Raw genomic sequence first — 18,255 nt, 5'->3', positions numbered from 1 at the left:
TTAGTATGCATTGCCCTTTTCCATTCCCAGGGAAATAAATCTCTCTTGTCAAGAAGTTGATAGTAAGGTGGGCTAAGGCAAAACTTTTCTCTTGACCTATGGATAGAAACTAAGTCATTGTAAGAGAAGAAATGGAAAAGGGACATCTAGAAGGGTGAGTAACCCATTTTTTCCTTGTCTATAAGTCAAATGAATTTGAATACATTCGTGCTTGAAATATTGGTGAAACCAGTATTCTGTGATTATTTAGTGTGATTCATAATGGCCTTTCCAAGTTTGGTGAAATTATAATTATACAAACAAAATAAGGACTGAGTCTCGAACTTGCTTTTTCTCCATTTCTGATAGCAACTACTCTGGGTTCATGCATTTATTCTCTTGAGATCCATTCTTTCTATTCCTGAACAACTGGCTATTCAATATTAATACTATTCACGTATTTTAAATCTCTGAAAGCTATCCTCATTTGCTCTTCAAATATTTGGCAATATTTTGAACTTCTGTGATTTTGCTTTTGTGATTCTATTACTTAGGAGATGCCAAAATTGGCAATAACAGTGTCAGCACTTTAAAGAATGATGACTTCACTATGAGAGGTTTGCGATGTGATGGGAATGCTGATGATATCTGGACTGCCTCACAAAATCCAAAATCCTGTGGGAAAAGCATTTCCATAGAAACTGCCAATTTAAGAGAATACGCTAGATATGTGCTGAGGACTATCTGTCAACAGGTATTCTGATCTGATTTGCCTTTTGCTTTGAATATGTAACTCTTCTTTTGGAGAGAGCTACTTACAGTTGTAGGAAACTTGTGCATAGATGGGTCCTTTTTTTTCTTGCTCACTTTATTTTGAAATAAATTTAAGTTTGCCGAAAAGTTGCAAGAATTATTTTTTAAAAACTTATGTCCATCCTTTACACAGATTTACTAATTTTTACATTTTGCTACATGTGCTTTGTAATTTGTATGTGGAAATGTGGATGCATATACCTATTTTTTTCTCATTCATTTAAGAGTAGGTGCTACATTTTATTCTTTACTTTTGAATACTGCGTTATTTCATAACATAACCAAAATATAGCTATTAAACATCGGAAAATTTAGCTTTTGGTACAGTAATTTTTTCTCATCTATAGGCCACAGTTCGATTTTGTTATTTGTCCCAGTATTATTGGATTGGTCTGAGGGTTCCTGTAGATTAGCTTCAGATTATGCATCCCTGGCCAAGATACTACAGAAGTAATCTTGAGTTCTTTCAGGTAATCATGTCCAAAGGCATGTGATGTCCATTTGCACCTAAGGATGATGATACTTTTGATTACATTGTTTCCATTGCACAGTTTCAAGATTTCTCCACTGTATAGTGACTGATTTTCTCCTTGCAATAAACAGTCTTTGAAGAGATATTTCGAGACAGTGCAAATTTTCTTCTCCTCATCTAACTACCCCACACCTCATAAGCATTCATTTTCATCATGCCCAGTCTAGTCTTTACTTTGGTTGCAAAATTTTATTTTTTTCCCCAACTCCTCCTCTCCCTCCACAATATCAATTTGTGTCCTAATTTAAGGGGGTTTCAGACAGTTCTCATGCCTCAGACTCCCAAGCAGTAGGTATAACAGGCATGTGCCACCTAGAGCCTGCCATTCTCCGCTATTCATCTGTTATCCATATGGGTTATAATATATTGTACTTAATTATTTTCATGTTCAGACCGTCCCAGATTTGTCCAGCAGGAATCTATTCATCCTGTCCGTCACATTATTTGACATTTAAAAAATATATAGTATTTTCATATTTTCTGGCCCATGTTGTACTTTCTCTGCCTTGGGCCTGGAATCACCTATTCCTCCAAGGAGCCCCTGGTTCTTTTTAGCAGAGAATGGTACTTAGAAACCAAGGAATTCTGGGTACTATGTGTGCTCATGGCCATGGAGTATCATTAATTCTAGGACCCGTCAGCAGACAAAGCTAGGAAGAAAACTACATCCATACACATAAATATGTGTAAATACCTATATATATGAGTTCCTACTGATACCTTCAATTCCAATCCAACCTCACAAAGTTGTTCTACACTTTTGCCTATTTTATATTAGTATCACCTTCTTCCATAGTAACAATGCTGATTCCCAAAAACATCCTCTTACTTGTTTATTTCTGTAATACATCTGAAATAGTTTTAGAAATGTTACACATGGCTGGGCATGTTAAATGTGCCATCCAATGCTTTGTGAAAAAAATGATTAATTAAAATACAGTATCAAAAATGTACTAGGCCAGGGCGTGATGGCTCATGCCTGTAATCCCAACACTTTGGTAGGCTCAGGCAAGCAGATCACTTGAGGCCAGGAGTTTGAGACCAGCCTGGCCAGCATGGTGAAATCCCATCTCTACTAAAAATACAAAAATTAGACAGGCATGGTGGTACATGCCTGTTATCCCAGCTACTTGGGAGGCTGAGGCATGAGAATCGCTTGAACCTGAGAGGTGGAAGTTGCAGTGAGTCAAGATTGTGTCACTGCACTCCAGCCTGGGTAAGAGAGAAAGACTCTAACTCAAAAAAAAAACGAAAAAGAAATGTTACACACATACCACTAGGAAGAACAAACCTACCTAAAAGGAATTGAAGATTTGCTTTAGTTCCATTTTTCTCTAAGGGTTTAAAATACTGTGTTTAAAAATGATCCCCATCCCTGTGAATATATTCTTCATATGAAATAGAACTAGGTTCATTTAGTTTGGCATTGTTTAAATTCCTTTCTTGCCCCTAGCTCTGTCTACAGAATAGCTTACTTAAGTCAAACTATACAAATAAGTATACTCAGAGATGTGTTCTTCCTCCCATATCCCTCTTACCAGATGATCCAGTTTTATTATTTTTTGGTTTATTCTCCCCCCCCATGTTTTTTTTTTAATTCTCTTTTCTTATTAAAAGAAGTGACGTACCTTATATATTATTTAGTACTTGGCTATAGATGTCATGTCGACTGGGTCATGTTTTTGTATTTTACAGGCATGTTGTAACTATGGTAAAATTTAGCTACATAGTCATACAAGTATGGAGAGGCAGTTGTGCATTGGTTTCCAACTATGAGTGCATATTGGAATCACCTGGGGCATTTATAAGAATTTGGATGCCTAAAAAATTACTGATATCTGGGTGCCACCTCCTGAGTTCGATTTAATTAGTCTGATGTGGTCCCTTGGTATAGATAGACCCCAGGTAGTTTTAGTGGGCAGCCATACCACTGGTATGATGGTTAAGAAACAGACTTCATCTGAAATAGATCTGGGTTCAAATTGGGCTCTGTTATTGATGATTTCTTATCTTATTTAGTATAATAATTTGCCTTTGAAAAAATGGTAAAGAAAAGATAATAGGAGTTTAAATTGGTAGAAACTCTTCAGAGGGTAATAGGCCACCTACATTTATAGCTCCTACTCCCACTCACACTGGACCCAGCAATTGCACTTCTATGATATTACCCTAAGAAAATTATTGTATAGAAAAAGAGATGTGCATGAATACGTATTTGCAATGATAGCATTGTTCGTAAAAGTATCAAAAAGGAAGATAGTTTTCTAAATATTTATTATACTGTGTTCTGTCTGTTCAGTGGGATAGTACAATGTATTCCATAAAAATTATGAAGAATATATATCTGATAGAATCATTACATAGCAAGTTAGAAAAAAACTGACACAAAATAGTACCTAGAACAAGACCTCACTTTCAAGTTAAAAACACACTAATACTCTCTTTATTGTCTTTCCTTTTCTTTTCCCCCATTAAAAAAAATTTTTAAGTAAGGTTCTACTTTGTATTTTTTAGAAGTCAAAATGCTAGAAATTTTGTTTTTAAAACTTTTCTACCTACTTTATTCATGTAATTTTTTAAATTGGAAAATTCCTGTCAGTTTTATATTCAATTATGCATTGCGGATTTAGTGCATATTGCATACTTATACAGAAAGCCAGTGCCTGTCAATCTGATTGCCATATTATTTTTAGGAATGGGTAGGAGAGCATTGCTTAAAAGAACCTGAAAGATTATGTACAGACAAAGAACTTATCTTGGACCCTGTGCTTTCAAATATGCAAGCACAGAAATTACTGCAGCTTATCTGTTATCCTCATGGCATTAAAGAATGTACTGAGGGGGACAACCTGCAAAGACAGCACATTAAGCGTATTCTTCAGGTAAGTGATATGAAGAGTGAGTTTCTGTCATTTGACAAATTCTTTGTGATTATAAAAAGAGTTACTGTCTTTCTTTGTCCTTGCTAATTCCTGACTCCAATTAATTCTGATTTTTATTCCCCACATTTTCTGTTGAATTGGCATATGCGTGCTGCAAATTGCATATAATCATCAAACAAATATTGATATTCTAAATGGATATTGTATTTACATGAGAAATGTGCTTCAGAGAGGAGCTGTGTTAAATATCTTATTAAAGAAATATTGAGGCCGGGTGTGGTGGCTCATGCCTATAATCCCAGCTAGCACTTTTGGAGGCTGAGGTGGGTGGATTGCCTGAGCTCAGGAGTTTGAGACCAGCCTGGGCAACATGGTGAAACCCCGTCTCTTCTAAAATACAAAAAGTAGCCAGGCATAGCGGCATGCGCCGTAGTCCCAGCTATTCGGGAGGCTGACGCAGGAAAATTGCTAGAACCTGGGAGGTAGAAATTGCAGTGAGCTAAGATCACACCACTGCACTGTAGCTTGGGCAACAGAGCAAGACTCTGTCTCTTAAAAAAAAAGAAAAAAGAAAAAAGAAATATTGAAATCATTTTGGAATGGGATTGGTTACTCTGTCTCTTAAAAAAAAAAAGAAAAAAGAAATATTGAAATCATTTTGGAATGGGATTGGTTAAATAGATTTTGAAAGGAGAAATGCCTATTTAGTTTCAGTGCATAGCTGAATCAGGCACAGTATAAACTGTTTATTTAATAATTAGTGTTTCTATTTATTTGTTTATATTTCTACTTAATAGATATGCAACAAGATTTGGAACTTTTGGACCCATATAAATTATTTTATTGTGTATGGTTATTCTGCTCTTTCTTGAGAAAATAAGCAATATAAGGAATTACTATATTTTAACACATTTGGTGTCTATTATTCTTTCAATTTTTTCCCAGAATCTTGAGCAGTGGACACTGAGGCAATCCTGGCTAGAACTCCAGCTAATGATCAAACAGTGCTTGAAGGACCCTGTGAGTTTATATTGAAAGCTTATCTATGTATAAAATTTTATGAAAAGAAAAAAAACACGTTGATGTTTGAGGATAAAGGAATACACGTATGTGCCAGTGTTCTTATATCTAACTCTAGGGCTCTGGTTCTGTGGCCGAAATGAACAACTTACTGGACAATATTGCAAAGGCAACAATAGAGGTATTCCAGCAGTCTGCAGAGCTAAATAATAATTCTTCTAATTCTGGCATGAGCCTCTTCAACCCAAACAGTATTGGAAGTGCTGATACAAGTAGCTCAAGACAGAATGGAATAAAGACATTCCTAAGGTATTTTTGTCTGTTGTTTTATTGATCTATCATGAATTTTTCACAAGTAACGGTAAATTTTGTGTAGCACGGTGATTTTTCTTGAAGTCACAGGAATGTCAAGAACATAGTTACTTGTAAGTGATGATTATCATTATTTTAATAAGTCAGTGAGTAAGGCTAGGGTGGATGATAGGTTCGGATTTGGAATATTTGACTGAGTTGGCCTAGACACCTTAAAACTGCAGATGAACTCAGGTTTGGTTCATGCCTTCCATGTCCCTTAGTCTACTGTGTTACGTAGTATTCATCATATGGGAAATGCTTTTTTCTACCATTTTTATTATTTATCATTTTGCACAAATATACCCTGGTACTTTCTGTTCAGAATTAGAACGAGTAGACATATGAAATCTTAAAGTAGTTATTTAATCATGAAAGGCAGATTGATTTGTATTTCAGCATTTTGGTATAAAGTATAACTAGCAAATTTTAAACTTTAAAAATTAGCTATTAGTATGCTTCATATAAAAACATTTCATATTATAATGTGACAGAAAGTATATTGTTTGTTGGACAAAATGATTGTTTTTAATCAGAGAGAGAAGCATAGGTGGAAGCCTCATGCAAATGCCTAGTGTTTGGAAAAAGGAAAGATAATATAGAAATAAAAGGAAAATTTTAGAACAGTCTGTGTGTCTCGTACATCAAAGTTTTGCTTTGGAGTTTCTTTTGTAACTGTGAGAGAGGAGGAAAGGATGCTTTCTCTGATGTAACACCTGTTTCTGATTTTAGTTCCTCTGAACGCAGGGGCGTATGGTTGGTGGCCCCCCTCATTGCCAGGCTGCCAACTTCTGTGCAGGGAAGAGTGCTGAAAGCTGCTGGGGAAGAGCTGGAGAAGGGACAGCACTTGGGTTCTTCTTCCAAGAAGGAAAGGGACAGACAGAAACAGAAAAGGTATGGCTAGAAGATGTGTGTTTGTGTGAGAGTTTAAAGAATAATTGAGAAAATCTCTCTTCCTGTAAACCTGTGTAGTCATTGTACCCACAGTCCACTGAAATTTAGTTTTTAAATGGAACTGGAAATACTCTATTAGGCCAGGCTCTCTTATTCCTAAAAAGTTTCAGGTTATAATTCTTAATACATTAGTTCTCAGTTCTACCTTTATATCCAAATCACTGCTGAACTGTTAAAAATAGTGACTTCTGTCTGAGACCTGCTTTAGACCAACCAAATCAGATCCGGATAGCTACCTGATTCCTGTATTTTATTTTTAATTATTTCTAATTTTTTTATTATTTAGGTATTTATGTGTAAAATAAATGTAATCTATAATTCTGGCATGCTGGTGTCTGAAATAGTTGATCATATTTTTAATATTTAGGGCTCCTGTTGTAGACTAGACATTAAAACTCCTAAGCCATGACAACTAGTGTTTTCTTATTTTATGCCCAAGAAAAGGTTTCAAGTAATTATATTTGAAAATCTTGTCACTGAGAAAGAATGAAACCTCACCCTAATGTGAAAATGCCATGAAACCTAGGAATTAAGGGGAAAAAAATTGATGATTTCTTCCATTAAAAAAATATTTTAAGCCTATAGGTTTCTTATCCCCTAATGAATAGTACCATAGTAACCACCATTTATTGACCTCTTACAAAATGGCACCTTCTCTATCAAACTCATTATGTATGTGAACTTTTAAGATTCTCATTGCAATCATGTGGCAGTTACTCTCATTATCTTCTTTATATCACATTGAAACTGAGATGCTACATGAGTTGCTCCAGGACACACAACGAAGGACATAAAGCCTGGGTTGCGATCCAGGAGGTCTGGCTGCTGAGCCTGTGCTCTTAACTGCAGTACATTTTGGTAGAGACCCGGCATTGTATATACTGTATTTGTTTTTCATCCGGTTGTTTTTACCATCTTTGCCAGGATTAACCAACAAGAAGGCATACTTTTAATTTTCAAATCATATTTGCTAGTAAGTGAGTTTGCATTGCCTTACATCCCACAGGCAGGACAGATGGTATTGAAGAAACTTGAAAGATAGCCCTTCCCATGTCAGGGGCTCTCCATTCTGCCCATGTAGGATGACACTGATTGAAATATTTTGGCCTAGGTCTCGTTTTAAGAAATTTTTCTTTCCAACATGACACTTTATTTGTCAATATGGTTTGTTGATTGTTCTCTAATTGAAGACGTTTTGTTAAAATGCCAATTTAAAACAGAACTTTTAACCAAATGCCTCGACACACCTCTACCAGTGGAGGCTGTGAGTTGTGGTGGAGCCTGTGGGCTGAGCCTCTGCACACTAGAGGTCGCCAGCTAGCACACTGTTTTTGGAGTCAGTCCTGGCTGCTAAATTACCTCCACTAACACCCTGCTTTTTGGTCTTGGGAAATGTGCTGAAAAAAAAAATCAAACCCCAAAACAAGCTCAGTAGATGTATAGGCCTGTTTTCCCAGACTCTATAACAAGTTTTATATGAGAACTTTAAAAATTTTTGATTTTATCCTGTGTATAAATTGATATTCTTGCTTATGTATGTTTTAAAATTCTGCATGTTGTTGCAGAACATGAATTCACTGTCTTCTACTCTCACTGCCTGCCATGTTCACATACGGGATGGATTGATGCTGGTTTGGAAATGGCCTCGAGGGCAATTAGAGCATACTAAGTGATTTAGAAGCATTATTGTGGCTTTTAATCTTATAAGTAGAGGGATGATTTAAATTTTCAAGCAGTCTTTGGCTGTTTACCACCTCCCTTCTTTATTTAATAGTGAAATAAATAAGAACAAATAACCTGAGGCAAAGAAATGAATGTTGCCAGTAATGCATTATTTCTAACTAGATCTGCTGTTACTACTTCCTTTGTAGTATGTCCCTTTTGAGTCAACAACCCTTCCTCTCACTGGTACTTACCTGCCTGAAGGGACAAGATGAACAAAGGGAAGGCCTCCTAACATCTCTCCAGAATCAAGTTAACCAGGTAAAGTATAGTATAATATTAAGCCAGACAAATATCTTTCTAAAGACATTGATTTATTTGCCTTTCAAATACTGAGATTAAACTTTAAGGGCCAGGCGCAGTGGCTCATGCCTGTAATCCCAGCACTTTGGGAGGCTGAGCCTGGTGAATCACCTTAGGCCAGGAGTTTGAAACCAGCCTGACAACATGGTGAAACCCCATCTCTACTAAAAATACAAAAATTAGCCAGGCATGGTGGTGTGTGCCTGTAATCCCAGCCACTCAGGGGGGCTGAGGCAGGAGAATTTCTTGAACCCAGGAGGCAGAGGCTGTAGTTAGCTGAGATCACGGCATTGCACCCCAGTCTGGGCAATAAGAGTGAAACTCCATTTCAGAAAAAAAAACAACTAATGAGGGTACAAAATATTTTGATTAGATGCTGAGAATAATCCATGTCCTATTCTTCTACCTGGCATTTTAGATACCACAAGATTAACAACTTTATACTACTAATATGTACAGTAAATGTGTACAGCCTAGAAGAATAAAATTTTACATAATTATGACTTTGAAGTACCTGCTCCTTTCCTAACCCTGCCTCATAGGAGAGGATCTGGAGTCATCTGTGCTATAGTAGGCAAGTCAGTGAGTCCAGCTTCTCAAGCTTGGAAGCCACGTTATCAGGCACAGTCCCAGTTTGAAATCTGTAGGTTCAGGAACTCAGTTTTATTGATGCCAACCAAATACACAAGAAATAAATCAGAAGGCATATTGGTTTATTTAGAAATAATTTGGACATTGCCTTTTTACCAAACACATTTTTCCTGGTTGCTGTTTGGGATTCTTGCATCTATGTACTGTAAGGAAACTGAGCTTGCACAGTAGAAATCGGAGAGCATGCAATCAAGCAAAGTGGGTAGATTGGTCTTGTGAGGTGTTTTATCCTGATGCAGAGCCTAATTGACCCCTTGTTGTGGTGCTGTGTTTCTATGATACTATGTCTTTCCCTTGAATGGTGCTGGATGGATATGGACAAGGACACGTATTTGATCCTCTTGTTATTTCTTGCCATTTGGATAGGAGAGATCTAGCAGAGATCTAGATAGAGCAGTCATAGTGAACCTTTTTTTCCCCATTTCCCTCCCCTTTTCCTTGCCTTTATCCTTCCCCTTTGCCTTTATTCCTTCCCTTTTCCTCCCGTTTATCCTCTCTTCCGTTCCCTTTCCCTTTCATTCTCCCTGTTTTTTCCCCTTTTCCCTTTTTATTTCACTCTCCTTTCTCCCTTCCCATTATTCTACCTTTCCTCTCCCTTTCCTTCCATTTCCCTCCCCTTTTCCCCATTTCCCTCCCCTTTCACCTCCTTTTCCTTTTCCTCCCATTTTCCCTTTCCCTCCCATTTTCCCTTTCCCTCTTTTTTCTTCTCTTTCCTCTTCTTTTTTCCTCTCTTTTTACTTCCCTTTGCTCTTTTTTTCCTCCCTTTTCCTTTTATTCACTCCCCTTTCTAATATCTTTTCCTTTCCCTCCCCTTTTCCTTCCCTTTTTCATCTTTTCCCTCCCCTTTTGCTCCCTTTTCCCATACTTTTCCTCCCTTTTCTCTCCCCATTTTGTCCCCTCTACCCCCTTTTCCCTCCCTTCTTAAATGTAAGTCACATATTACCTCTGTATATCTAGCATAAAAAGTCTGGCTTATAAGGCTAGACACGATTTGACACCGGCTGTCTTTCCTACCTTGTCTCCTACCAATCATGACCCTCCTTGCTTCACTGTTGTTACATTGGCCATGTTACTCTTCCTTGAACTTGCTGAGCAACTGCTCATTTCAGCGCCTATGCATCTTTTCTTCCCTTTAGGTGGAAAGATTCCCTCCCAGATCTTAGCTTGGCCTGCTCCCTTATTTCATATCTCTGTTAAGATATTACCTCCTTTGGGAGGCCTTCATCACCCTCTAAAAATAAGACCACAACCATTCTCTATACCATTGCCCTGCCTCATCCCACTTGTTACACTTAGTTTTATTTGTCTCAATACTATTATTTGAACTCCATGAGAGCTTGTTGTTTAGTTAACTGCCTTGCCCCCTTAAGACATCCTTGAGGAGAGGTCCATTTCTTTCGATGAGATTTGGGAAGTGCTTTCATCTCACCATGCAGGGTACTTACAGGTTACCTGTTGAGATGCAATACTTCTGCGTGTGACTCATTTCAGCTCTTTTAAGATGACTCTCATTAACAACTGTATTTCAGAGCATGGTAGGGTTTTTGTTGTTGGCTTTTTTTTTGTTTTGATTTGCACTTTTTTTTGCTCGTGTCATCTGATTCTAGGATGTTGCCCATTTGTGGCTCCCTTTTCTAAGCAGATTTTTTCTTTTCCAGCATTTGTATGAGTCAGTGAGGAAGTGAAGAAATAGCCCACTTTAAAAACTGATAAGCCAGTTGACTGAGGGCTACAATCCCATATTTTTCAAAATACTGTACATTCTCTTTATGAAGGAAGACAAATTCATAAAACAGCAGACCTCCTCTTTTATCAAACGTCAAAATAATACATTTGCTAGGATTTATAGCATGTCCCTAGAAATATAATACAGGACTGATACAAAATGTAATTCTTTCTCTCCAGTATTTTCCTTCATAAGACCAATGAAGTAATGTATTTTTTTAAGTTTTTATTAATGCTTAATTTGATGACACTCTAAAGCATTTTCCCAGACCTAATCATAGTCTATATAATTATATAAGATTTTCTTCTTCCACCTAGAAAGGCAAATGCACAAATAAATAGCCAGATTTCTGTCTACATGGAGAAAGAAGAAAGCTAAAATTTTATTTAGCTTCGTTTGTTAATTGTTAAAGAAGTTGTTTTTTGCTATCAGTATAAAAGCTCAATTTATCTTTAAATGAGAGATAAATTCAACTTTAATGGGGAGAAAAATATTTGTGTTTCCTGATCTTAGATTTTAAGTAACTGGAGAGAAGAACGATACCAAGATGACATAAAAGCGCGACAGATGATGCATGAAGCATTGCAACTTCGCCTAAATTTGGTAAGAAATATTTTTAGTATTTTCCCTCCATTAAACACATCTACATGGGAAAATAACTCCAGCTTTCAACTTCTTCTAAGTGCAAAGTCTGCATTACAAGGTGAGGCCTTCCATTCTTTGTTCTCTGTAACTACTTCCCTGTTTCTAAAGCCTTCTGTTTCCCTTGCTACTTTCCTTCCTGTCTGGTCATACTTCTAGACAGTGCTAGGTATTTTAAGCATTGATTTGCCTTCTATACCTCCTACCCCAGTGAATCTCTCTTTGTCTTCATTTTGCACTAAGAGTAGGTCTGAGAAGACTATTTTAAGACAAGTGTTAGCTTCTAATTTAAAACTGTTTAAAATGTCCTTTAACTCAAACTTTTGTCCCATCAAATTGATTATAAAAACAAATCCCACAGAGAAATTGTATAGAAATTTAAAATTTCTCACATGTGCATTCCTTTGAGTTTTTATTTTCCCATCAGGCAGGCCCAAGTGCAGGCCCCTCTAGAGGATGGCCTGCCTGATACTTGTGTAGTTATTTGTAACCTTGTGCTGACATGTGAACTGGTAGGACTGTGTATCAGGCCACCTGCCCATCACTGCTGTGATAGTGGATGTTTCCATATGGTATTACCATAGCAGGGTTAGATTCAGTAGTAATTGTACAGCAAACACAAAGTTGCAGATAATTGGATCACATGATTTTGACACTATTCAGGTTTAATTTAACTATAATTGCATCACAAAAATGGGCATCATAAAAGATTAGGAACGAAAGTTACTTTTAATTGTGCCCACTTCCCTTCTTCATTTTATTTAATTTTTAAATGACTGAACTGTGCTGAAAGAACTAAAAATAGTGATAAACATGTAGTTAAACGAGAGAAGATAGGATAATCCATAAATTAGAACATCCCTTGTTGTTGTTGTTGTTTAAAAAATAAAAACGAATTTAAATTTGGCCACATAAAGCAATGGGGGTGTTATTTTCTGTTTTACAGAATGCAAATGTTTTACTGTATTTTGTCTGCTAGGTAGGAGGAATGTTTGACACGGTGCAGAAGAGCACCCAGTGGACTACAGACTGGGCCCTCCTCCTCCTTCAGATCATTACTTCAGGAACTGTTGACATGCACACTAACAAGTATGTCTTTATCATTTCACATTTTGCTACATATATGCATGGTATAAGCTTTGATACACTGATGACAGTTTCTGCCACATCTTATTTACTTGGGTACTATTAAAAATTCTGTGCTTTTATTAAAAATACTCAGTTAAATACGTGTATCTCAGTTCCGCTTTAAGATTAAAATAATTATTTTCTTTCTTTTCTCAGTGAATTATTCACAACAGTTCTTGACATGCTGGGTGTTCTCATCAATGGAACATTAGCCTCTGACCTATCAAATGCATCCCCAGGGGGATCTGAAGAGAACAAGCGTGCATACATGAATTTAGTAAAGAAACTGAAAGTAAGTTTGAGATAAGCCTTTATTATGAGCTCAAGTTGTTTATGGATTTATTATCCAGTGCATTTTAATCTACTCATTAAATGTTAACGATTGTATTCAACGTAATTTAATGTGATTATTTGCTGTTTGTTTCATCTAACCTTATCAGTACCCAGAAGTTACAAGCACATAACCTTGATTATTTTTTATTTAAAAAATTATATTATGAAATATGTTTAATTTTTTAAAGAACTTTAGAAATCCACTGTTATATAACCAAAATACTAACATTAGATAGGTGTAAGATAACTCTATGCTTGGACGGGCATGTGCCGGTCCAACCTTAGCCATCTGCATTGAAATTTGTAAATCAATTCATTTGACCACTGACAGAATCTTTGAAACAAACTGTAAGAAAACAGTGCAAAAAAGAAAACAAATAAATCTGATGCATTACCAATCAAATAAATCAATGGTTACCTTGTAATCTGACCCTGGACATGAGAAAGTGCTCTGTTCTGCAGCTCCTGCCTTCTGATTGTGATCGCTATCCTGGATTGTTGTCATTTCAGCACTATGATGTTTGTTGTGTAACAACAGTGCCTTTGTATGTATTCTGTTTTCTACTTAAATAGAAGAAATGAAACACTCAGTACTCTATTTGGAACTGCCTCAAAGACCGTGTTCAGGGTTAAAGAACATGTGCCGAGCTATAAAAAGGGAAATGTTTCATAGGGGAACTTCCTTCTGGTTAACTTTTGCCTTTATTGTAATTTGTCCCGTTTTTCACTCACTCTCTCTCTTTTTTCTTTAGAAAGAGCTCGGAGACAAACGATCAGAAAGTATTGACAAAGTTCAACAGTTACTACCTTTGCCGAAACAGACATGTGATGTCATCACTTGTGAACCTATGGGTTCCTTGATTGACACAAAAGGAAACAAAATTGCTGGTTTTGACTCTATAGATAAAAAACAGGCAAGAGTAAATGTTTTTTTCTCATATATAAATTTATTTACAAAAAATCAAATACTTTTTCTTGTCTTACCATAGGCTATATGAAGTATCTCTACTTTGCTGTTGATTTTTTAAAGGCGTATTCTTGTCTTCTAAGTGCACTTAGTCTTTGGCATTATCATATAATGAGGTCATATCTTTGAAGATCTTTGATTTAAATGTTTATAGGACTTAAAATGTTTCCCTGAATTTAAGCAAACTTCTGAAACCTATCAAGAGAAAACTCAGTAAAGCTTAGTGTGTAAAGAAATAAGCTAAAATAAGTTCTGATTTTACTTCAAATTTAGAAGTGGAATATATTTATCAATAAAAATCTTCTTTGAGCTGCGCATGGTGGCACATGTCTTTAGTCCCAGCTACTTGGGAGGCTGAGGCTATGATCATGCCCATTAATAGCCACTGCACCCCAGCCTGGGAACCAAAGTAGACCCAGTCTCTGGGAAAAAAGAAAATCCTTCATGTAGTAAGCTATTTCAAATAAAAGTTATTAGGATATTCTCTATTCTTATCAAAAGTATTTAATCGACATGTATTTTATGTAAGAAGATATTAAAGAAGGTTCTCTAAAATATGAGAAGAGTGGTCAGATATTCTTTTAATGAACATTGAACAACCACAGACATTCCACAATCACCAAGATGGAAGACAGAGTTCTTACCCTCAAGGGAAGGTCGACAATTACAGTATAATGAGATTTGTGTGTCATGGTACAGAGAGAATATTAGGGGATAGAATAGGGTCCCCAGGAAAATTGACACAAGTCATTTTGAAAGATTAAAAGTTAGCTGGGAGGCAGGGAAAATTGTGGTACAAATAAAGGGAGAGTTTATATGAAGACGTGAAAGAATGAGACATACCAGGGAATTTAGAGTAGCCTGAGAATCTAATACCAGTTTGTGGAAAGAAAAAAAGCTAAAGTCATGGTCAGCTTGAGTTTGCAGTGTCGGTGGACTTCCTGGTAGTAAGATATGTGGAATCCACGTGGGTGTGTGGTTTTAACTCTGAGGAGAAAATTCTCATCTCAAGAGAAATATTAGGAAACATTCAATTTACAGGTGGTAATCGAACCTTGGTTTTATTTTATTATTTATTTATTTATTTTTGAGCTGGGGTCTCACTCTGTTGCCCAGGCTGGAGTGCAGTGGCGCAATCTTGGTTCCCTGTGACCTGCATCTCTTGAGTTCAAGACATTCTCTTGTCTCAGCCTCATGAGTATCTGGGATTAGAGGCACATGCCACCACACCTAGCTTTTTTTTTTTTTTTTGTATTTTTAATAGAGACAGGGTTTCACCACATTAGCTAGGCTGGTCTAGAACTCTTGACCTCAGGTGATCCACCTGCTTTGGCCTCCCAAAGTGTTGGGATTACAGGCTTGAGCCACTATGCCTTGACTGAACCCTGATTTTAGATGAAACTACTCATAAGAATTAAGTAGGCCGGGCGTGGTGGCTCACGCCTGTAATCCCAGCACTTTGGGAGGCCAAGATGGGAGGATCACGAGGTCAAGAGATCGAGACCATCCTGGTCAACATGGTGAAACCCCGTCTCTACTAAAAATATAAAAAATTAGCTGGGCATGGTGGCGTGTGCCTGAAATCCCAGCTACTCGGGAGGCTGAGGCAGGAGAATTGCCTGAACCCAGGAGGCGGAGGTTGCGGTGAGCCAAGATCACGCCATTGCACTCCAGCCTGGGTAACAAGAGAGAAACTCCATCTCAAAAAAAAAAAAAGAATTAAGTATAGATGACAATAGTAACACTCACATCTTAGGGAATGACTGAGTAGTTATTTGCGGGGACACTTAAGGAAAAATATTTTTAAATTTGCATTTTAAGGAAAGTGCCAAGAGATGGCACCAATTAATGTAAAGAATAAAAACAGATGTAATCCCAGCACTTTGGGAGGCCGAGGTGGGTGGATCACGAGGTCAAAAGATCAAGACCATCCTGGTCAACAGGGTGAAACCCCGTCTCTACTAAAAATACAAAAAAATTAGCTGGGCATGGTGGCACGTGCCTGTGGTCCCAGCTGCTCGGGAGGCTGAGGCAGGAGAATTGCCTGAACCCAGGAGGTGGAGGTTGCGATGAGCTGAGATCGCGCCATTGCTCTCCAGCCTGGGTAACAAGAGTGAAACTCCGTCTCAAAAAAAAAAAAAAAAAGAATAAAAACAGGGTAAGAGGTTTTTTTTTTCTAGAGTCAGTAAAGATAAGCTTTGAGAAGTGAAGGACTTTACTTCTGCTGCTACAATTTAATTCTCTAATAATAATATTATATTCAGAGATTGACTTATTAAGTACAGGACCCCCATATTGAGCCAAGTCCATCCAGATTTGTATTGAAGTTGATACAGACCCAATTAGAGGTTGACTATAACTTCACTCTTAAATTTGATATTATCTTAAAAAGTATAAATAGATAACAGATTTAGAACTGGTTATAATTTAGTAAGATTAACTTTGCATTCTTAGAATTTTTTGCAAAACTTTTTAGAATTTTTTATTAGTAAAAATAGGAAATACACATTTATGGTAAAATATTCTAGATTGCCTTATGTTGCCTAAATAGCCTCATGTGGTATAAAGAACTGTAGAACTGTGCTTACAAAGGTCTGAATTCTAGCCACTGCTCTCCAGTGACGTAGCTCTGTAACCCTCTCTGCTGTATGAGAGATCCAAAATGTTCTCTGAATCCATGTCCTATACAAGCCTGGCCTATGAATCAGGAAAAGATTGGAGTGTGCTGTCATAGGGCGCTGTTTTCCTACAGGGTCTCCAGGTCTCTACGAAGCAGAAGGTGTCCCCGTGGGACTTGTTTGAGGGTCAGAAGAACCCAGCTCCTCTGTCCTGGGCCTGGTTCGGGACAGTCCGAGTAGACCGAAGAGTGATTAAGTATGAGGAGCAGCATCACCTCCTGCTGTATCACACACACCCCAAGCCCAAGCCCCGCAGCTACTACCTCGAGCCACTGCCCCTGCCTCCTGAGGAGGAAGAGGAAGAGCCTACATCTCCAGTTTCTCAGGAACCAGAAAGGAAGTCAGCTGAGTTATCAGATCAGGGAAAAGCCACAACAGATGAAGAAAAGAAAACAAAGGGAAGGAAGCGCAAGACGAAATCCAGCTCAAGAGTTGATGTAAGTGGGGGAAGAACCTTGGCTTTTTAGCATTTAGCATGAGATTTACTTGTGCCCAAATCATATCCCTAGAAATGTTACCAAGAGCAGGATAAGTTTTGTTATGACAGTTCTCCTAACAGGTTTCTGCAGTAATTAACTGAATGGCATGTAATGACTTGTCACAGACAGTCAGGTTAAAGCTTTTGATTTTCCTCACTTTTAATAATTTTATTTAATTTTAGGCTTCCATTGTGATATTTAGTTAATATTTCAGTGCCTCCCAATTTCCTCAGGTTTGAAACTTGAATTTTTTAGAACTATACAATCCCAAGCTCTCACATATTTTTAATATGAATAAAATATTTATTTTGAGTGGTTGTAAATTAACATAAAAAGCTCTATTTGCTTTTTCTTTGCTAAAAGTTGCAGTTAACATATCCAATAGGATGTTTCTCAGATTTGATATTTTACTATTTCCTCTTACTCTCCTACATATTGTACTTCTTTACCATGTTTTCAGACTTTATAAAAGACAAAAATAAACCTAATTTAGTGGTTTTATTTCTTCTCTATCAGTGTTCCCCACCTATAACAATGTTTTCATTACAACAGAAATCTATTTGATGATGATTTAGAAATAATTTTATAACCTTGGGAAGTAATGCATAAAAAATCTTTCTATTTAAATTCACTTGGGAAATGCTTGATAGAGGATTTGAGACATTTTTAATGAAATTCCACAGTGTTTTCACTGCACAGTGGTCACCATTTAGTTCAGACATTCATGATTGGTTATTGTTTACTTGTGTGAGAACTAAAATACATCTTTTCCTAGCTGATAGCTTGGTGATTAATACTATTCTAGAAATGACCACCACCACTTTTGGATGCCACTCTAGCATCAGTGCCCCCTTCTCTATCTTCCTGTCAGTATTCCTTTGTCCTGAAGGGATGTTTAAAATGGTCCAGACTGACACTCCCTCAAATTTGGAGTTTCCAGCCTGTGAGTCCACATGGACGGGCTTTTGTTCTTTTCAGATGCAAAAGCCCTGAAATCCTGTTCACCAAGTCAGTCTGGTCATATCCCCTCTTCCGCTATTCTTTCTGAAGTTCCCTCTTTTCAGTGAGATATATTCTTTGGTAAAATTGCAGGGA

The 18,255-nt window shown here is 37.1% G+C and overlaps 2 protein-coding genes across 9 annotated transcripts in view; one reads left to right on the top strand and one right to left on the bottom strand.

Annotated features, from left to right (window-relative positions):
- The window catches only part of P2RY12 (purinergic receptor P2Y12), a 48,139-nt gene extending 34,623 nt beyond the window's left edge, over window positions 1-13,516 (bottom strand). Inside the window, exon 1 of the transcript XR_013528538.1 lies at window positions 13,455-13,516. The gene's annotated coding sequence lies outside the window, so the exon portion shown is untranslated. The remainder of the gene's footprint in view (window positions 1-13,454) is intronic.
- Window positions 1-18,255, top strand: part of MED12L (mediator complex subunit 12L) — a 365,084-nt gene that overhangs the window by 301,978 nt on the left and 44,851 nt on the right. For all 8 annotated transcript variants that reach the window (XM_054247017.2, XM_078354011.1, XM_054247016.2 and 5 more), the window contains 11 exons: window positions 534-733; window positions 4,018-4,206; window positions 5,152-5,226; window positions 5,345-5,535; window positions 6,310-6,471; window positions 8,403-8,514; window positions 11,447-11,536; window positions 12,555-12,664; window positions 12,860-12,995; window positions 13,789-13,950; window positions 16,756-17,118. In XM_054247017.2, the coding sequence (XP_054102992.1) occupies window positions 534-733; window positions 4,018-4,206; window positions 5,152-5,226; window positions 5,345-5,535; window positions 6,310-6,471; window positions 8,403-8,514; window positions 11,447-11,536; window positions 12,555-12,664; window positions 12,860-12,995; window positions 13,789-13,950; window positions 16,756-17,118 (1,790 nt within the window). The remainder of the gene's footprint in view (window positions 1-533; window positions 734-4,017; window positions 4,207-5,151; window positions 5,227-5,344; window positions 5,536-6,309; window positions 6,472-8,402; window positions 8,515-11,446; window positions 11,537-12,554; window positions 12,665-12,859; window positions 12,996-13,788; window positions 13,951-16,755; window positions 17,119-18,255) is intronic.

Source organism: Callithrix jacchus, chromosome 17, assembly GCF_049354715.1.
Source record: "Callithrix jacchus isolate 240 chromosome 17, calJac240_pri, whole genome shotgun sequence".
In the NCBI taxonomy this organism is placed as follows: domain Eukaryota; kingdom Metazoa; phylum Chordata; class Mammalia; order Primates; family Cebidae; genus Callithrix; species Callithrix jacchus.
The sequence above is the reverse complement of the archived record's forward strand: the minus strand, read 5'-3'. Positions and strand labels throughout refer to the sequence as shown.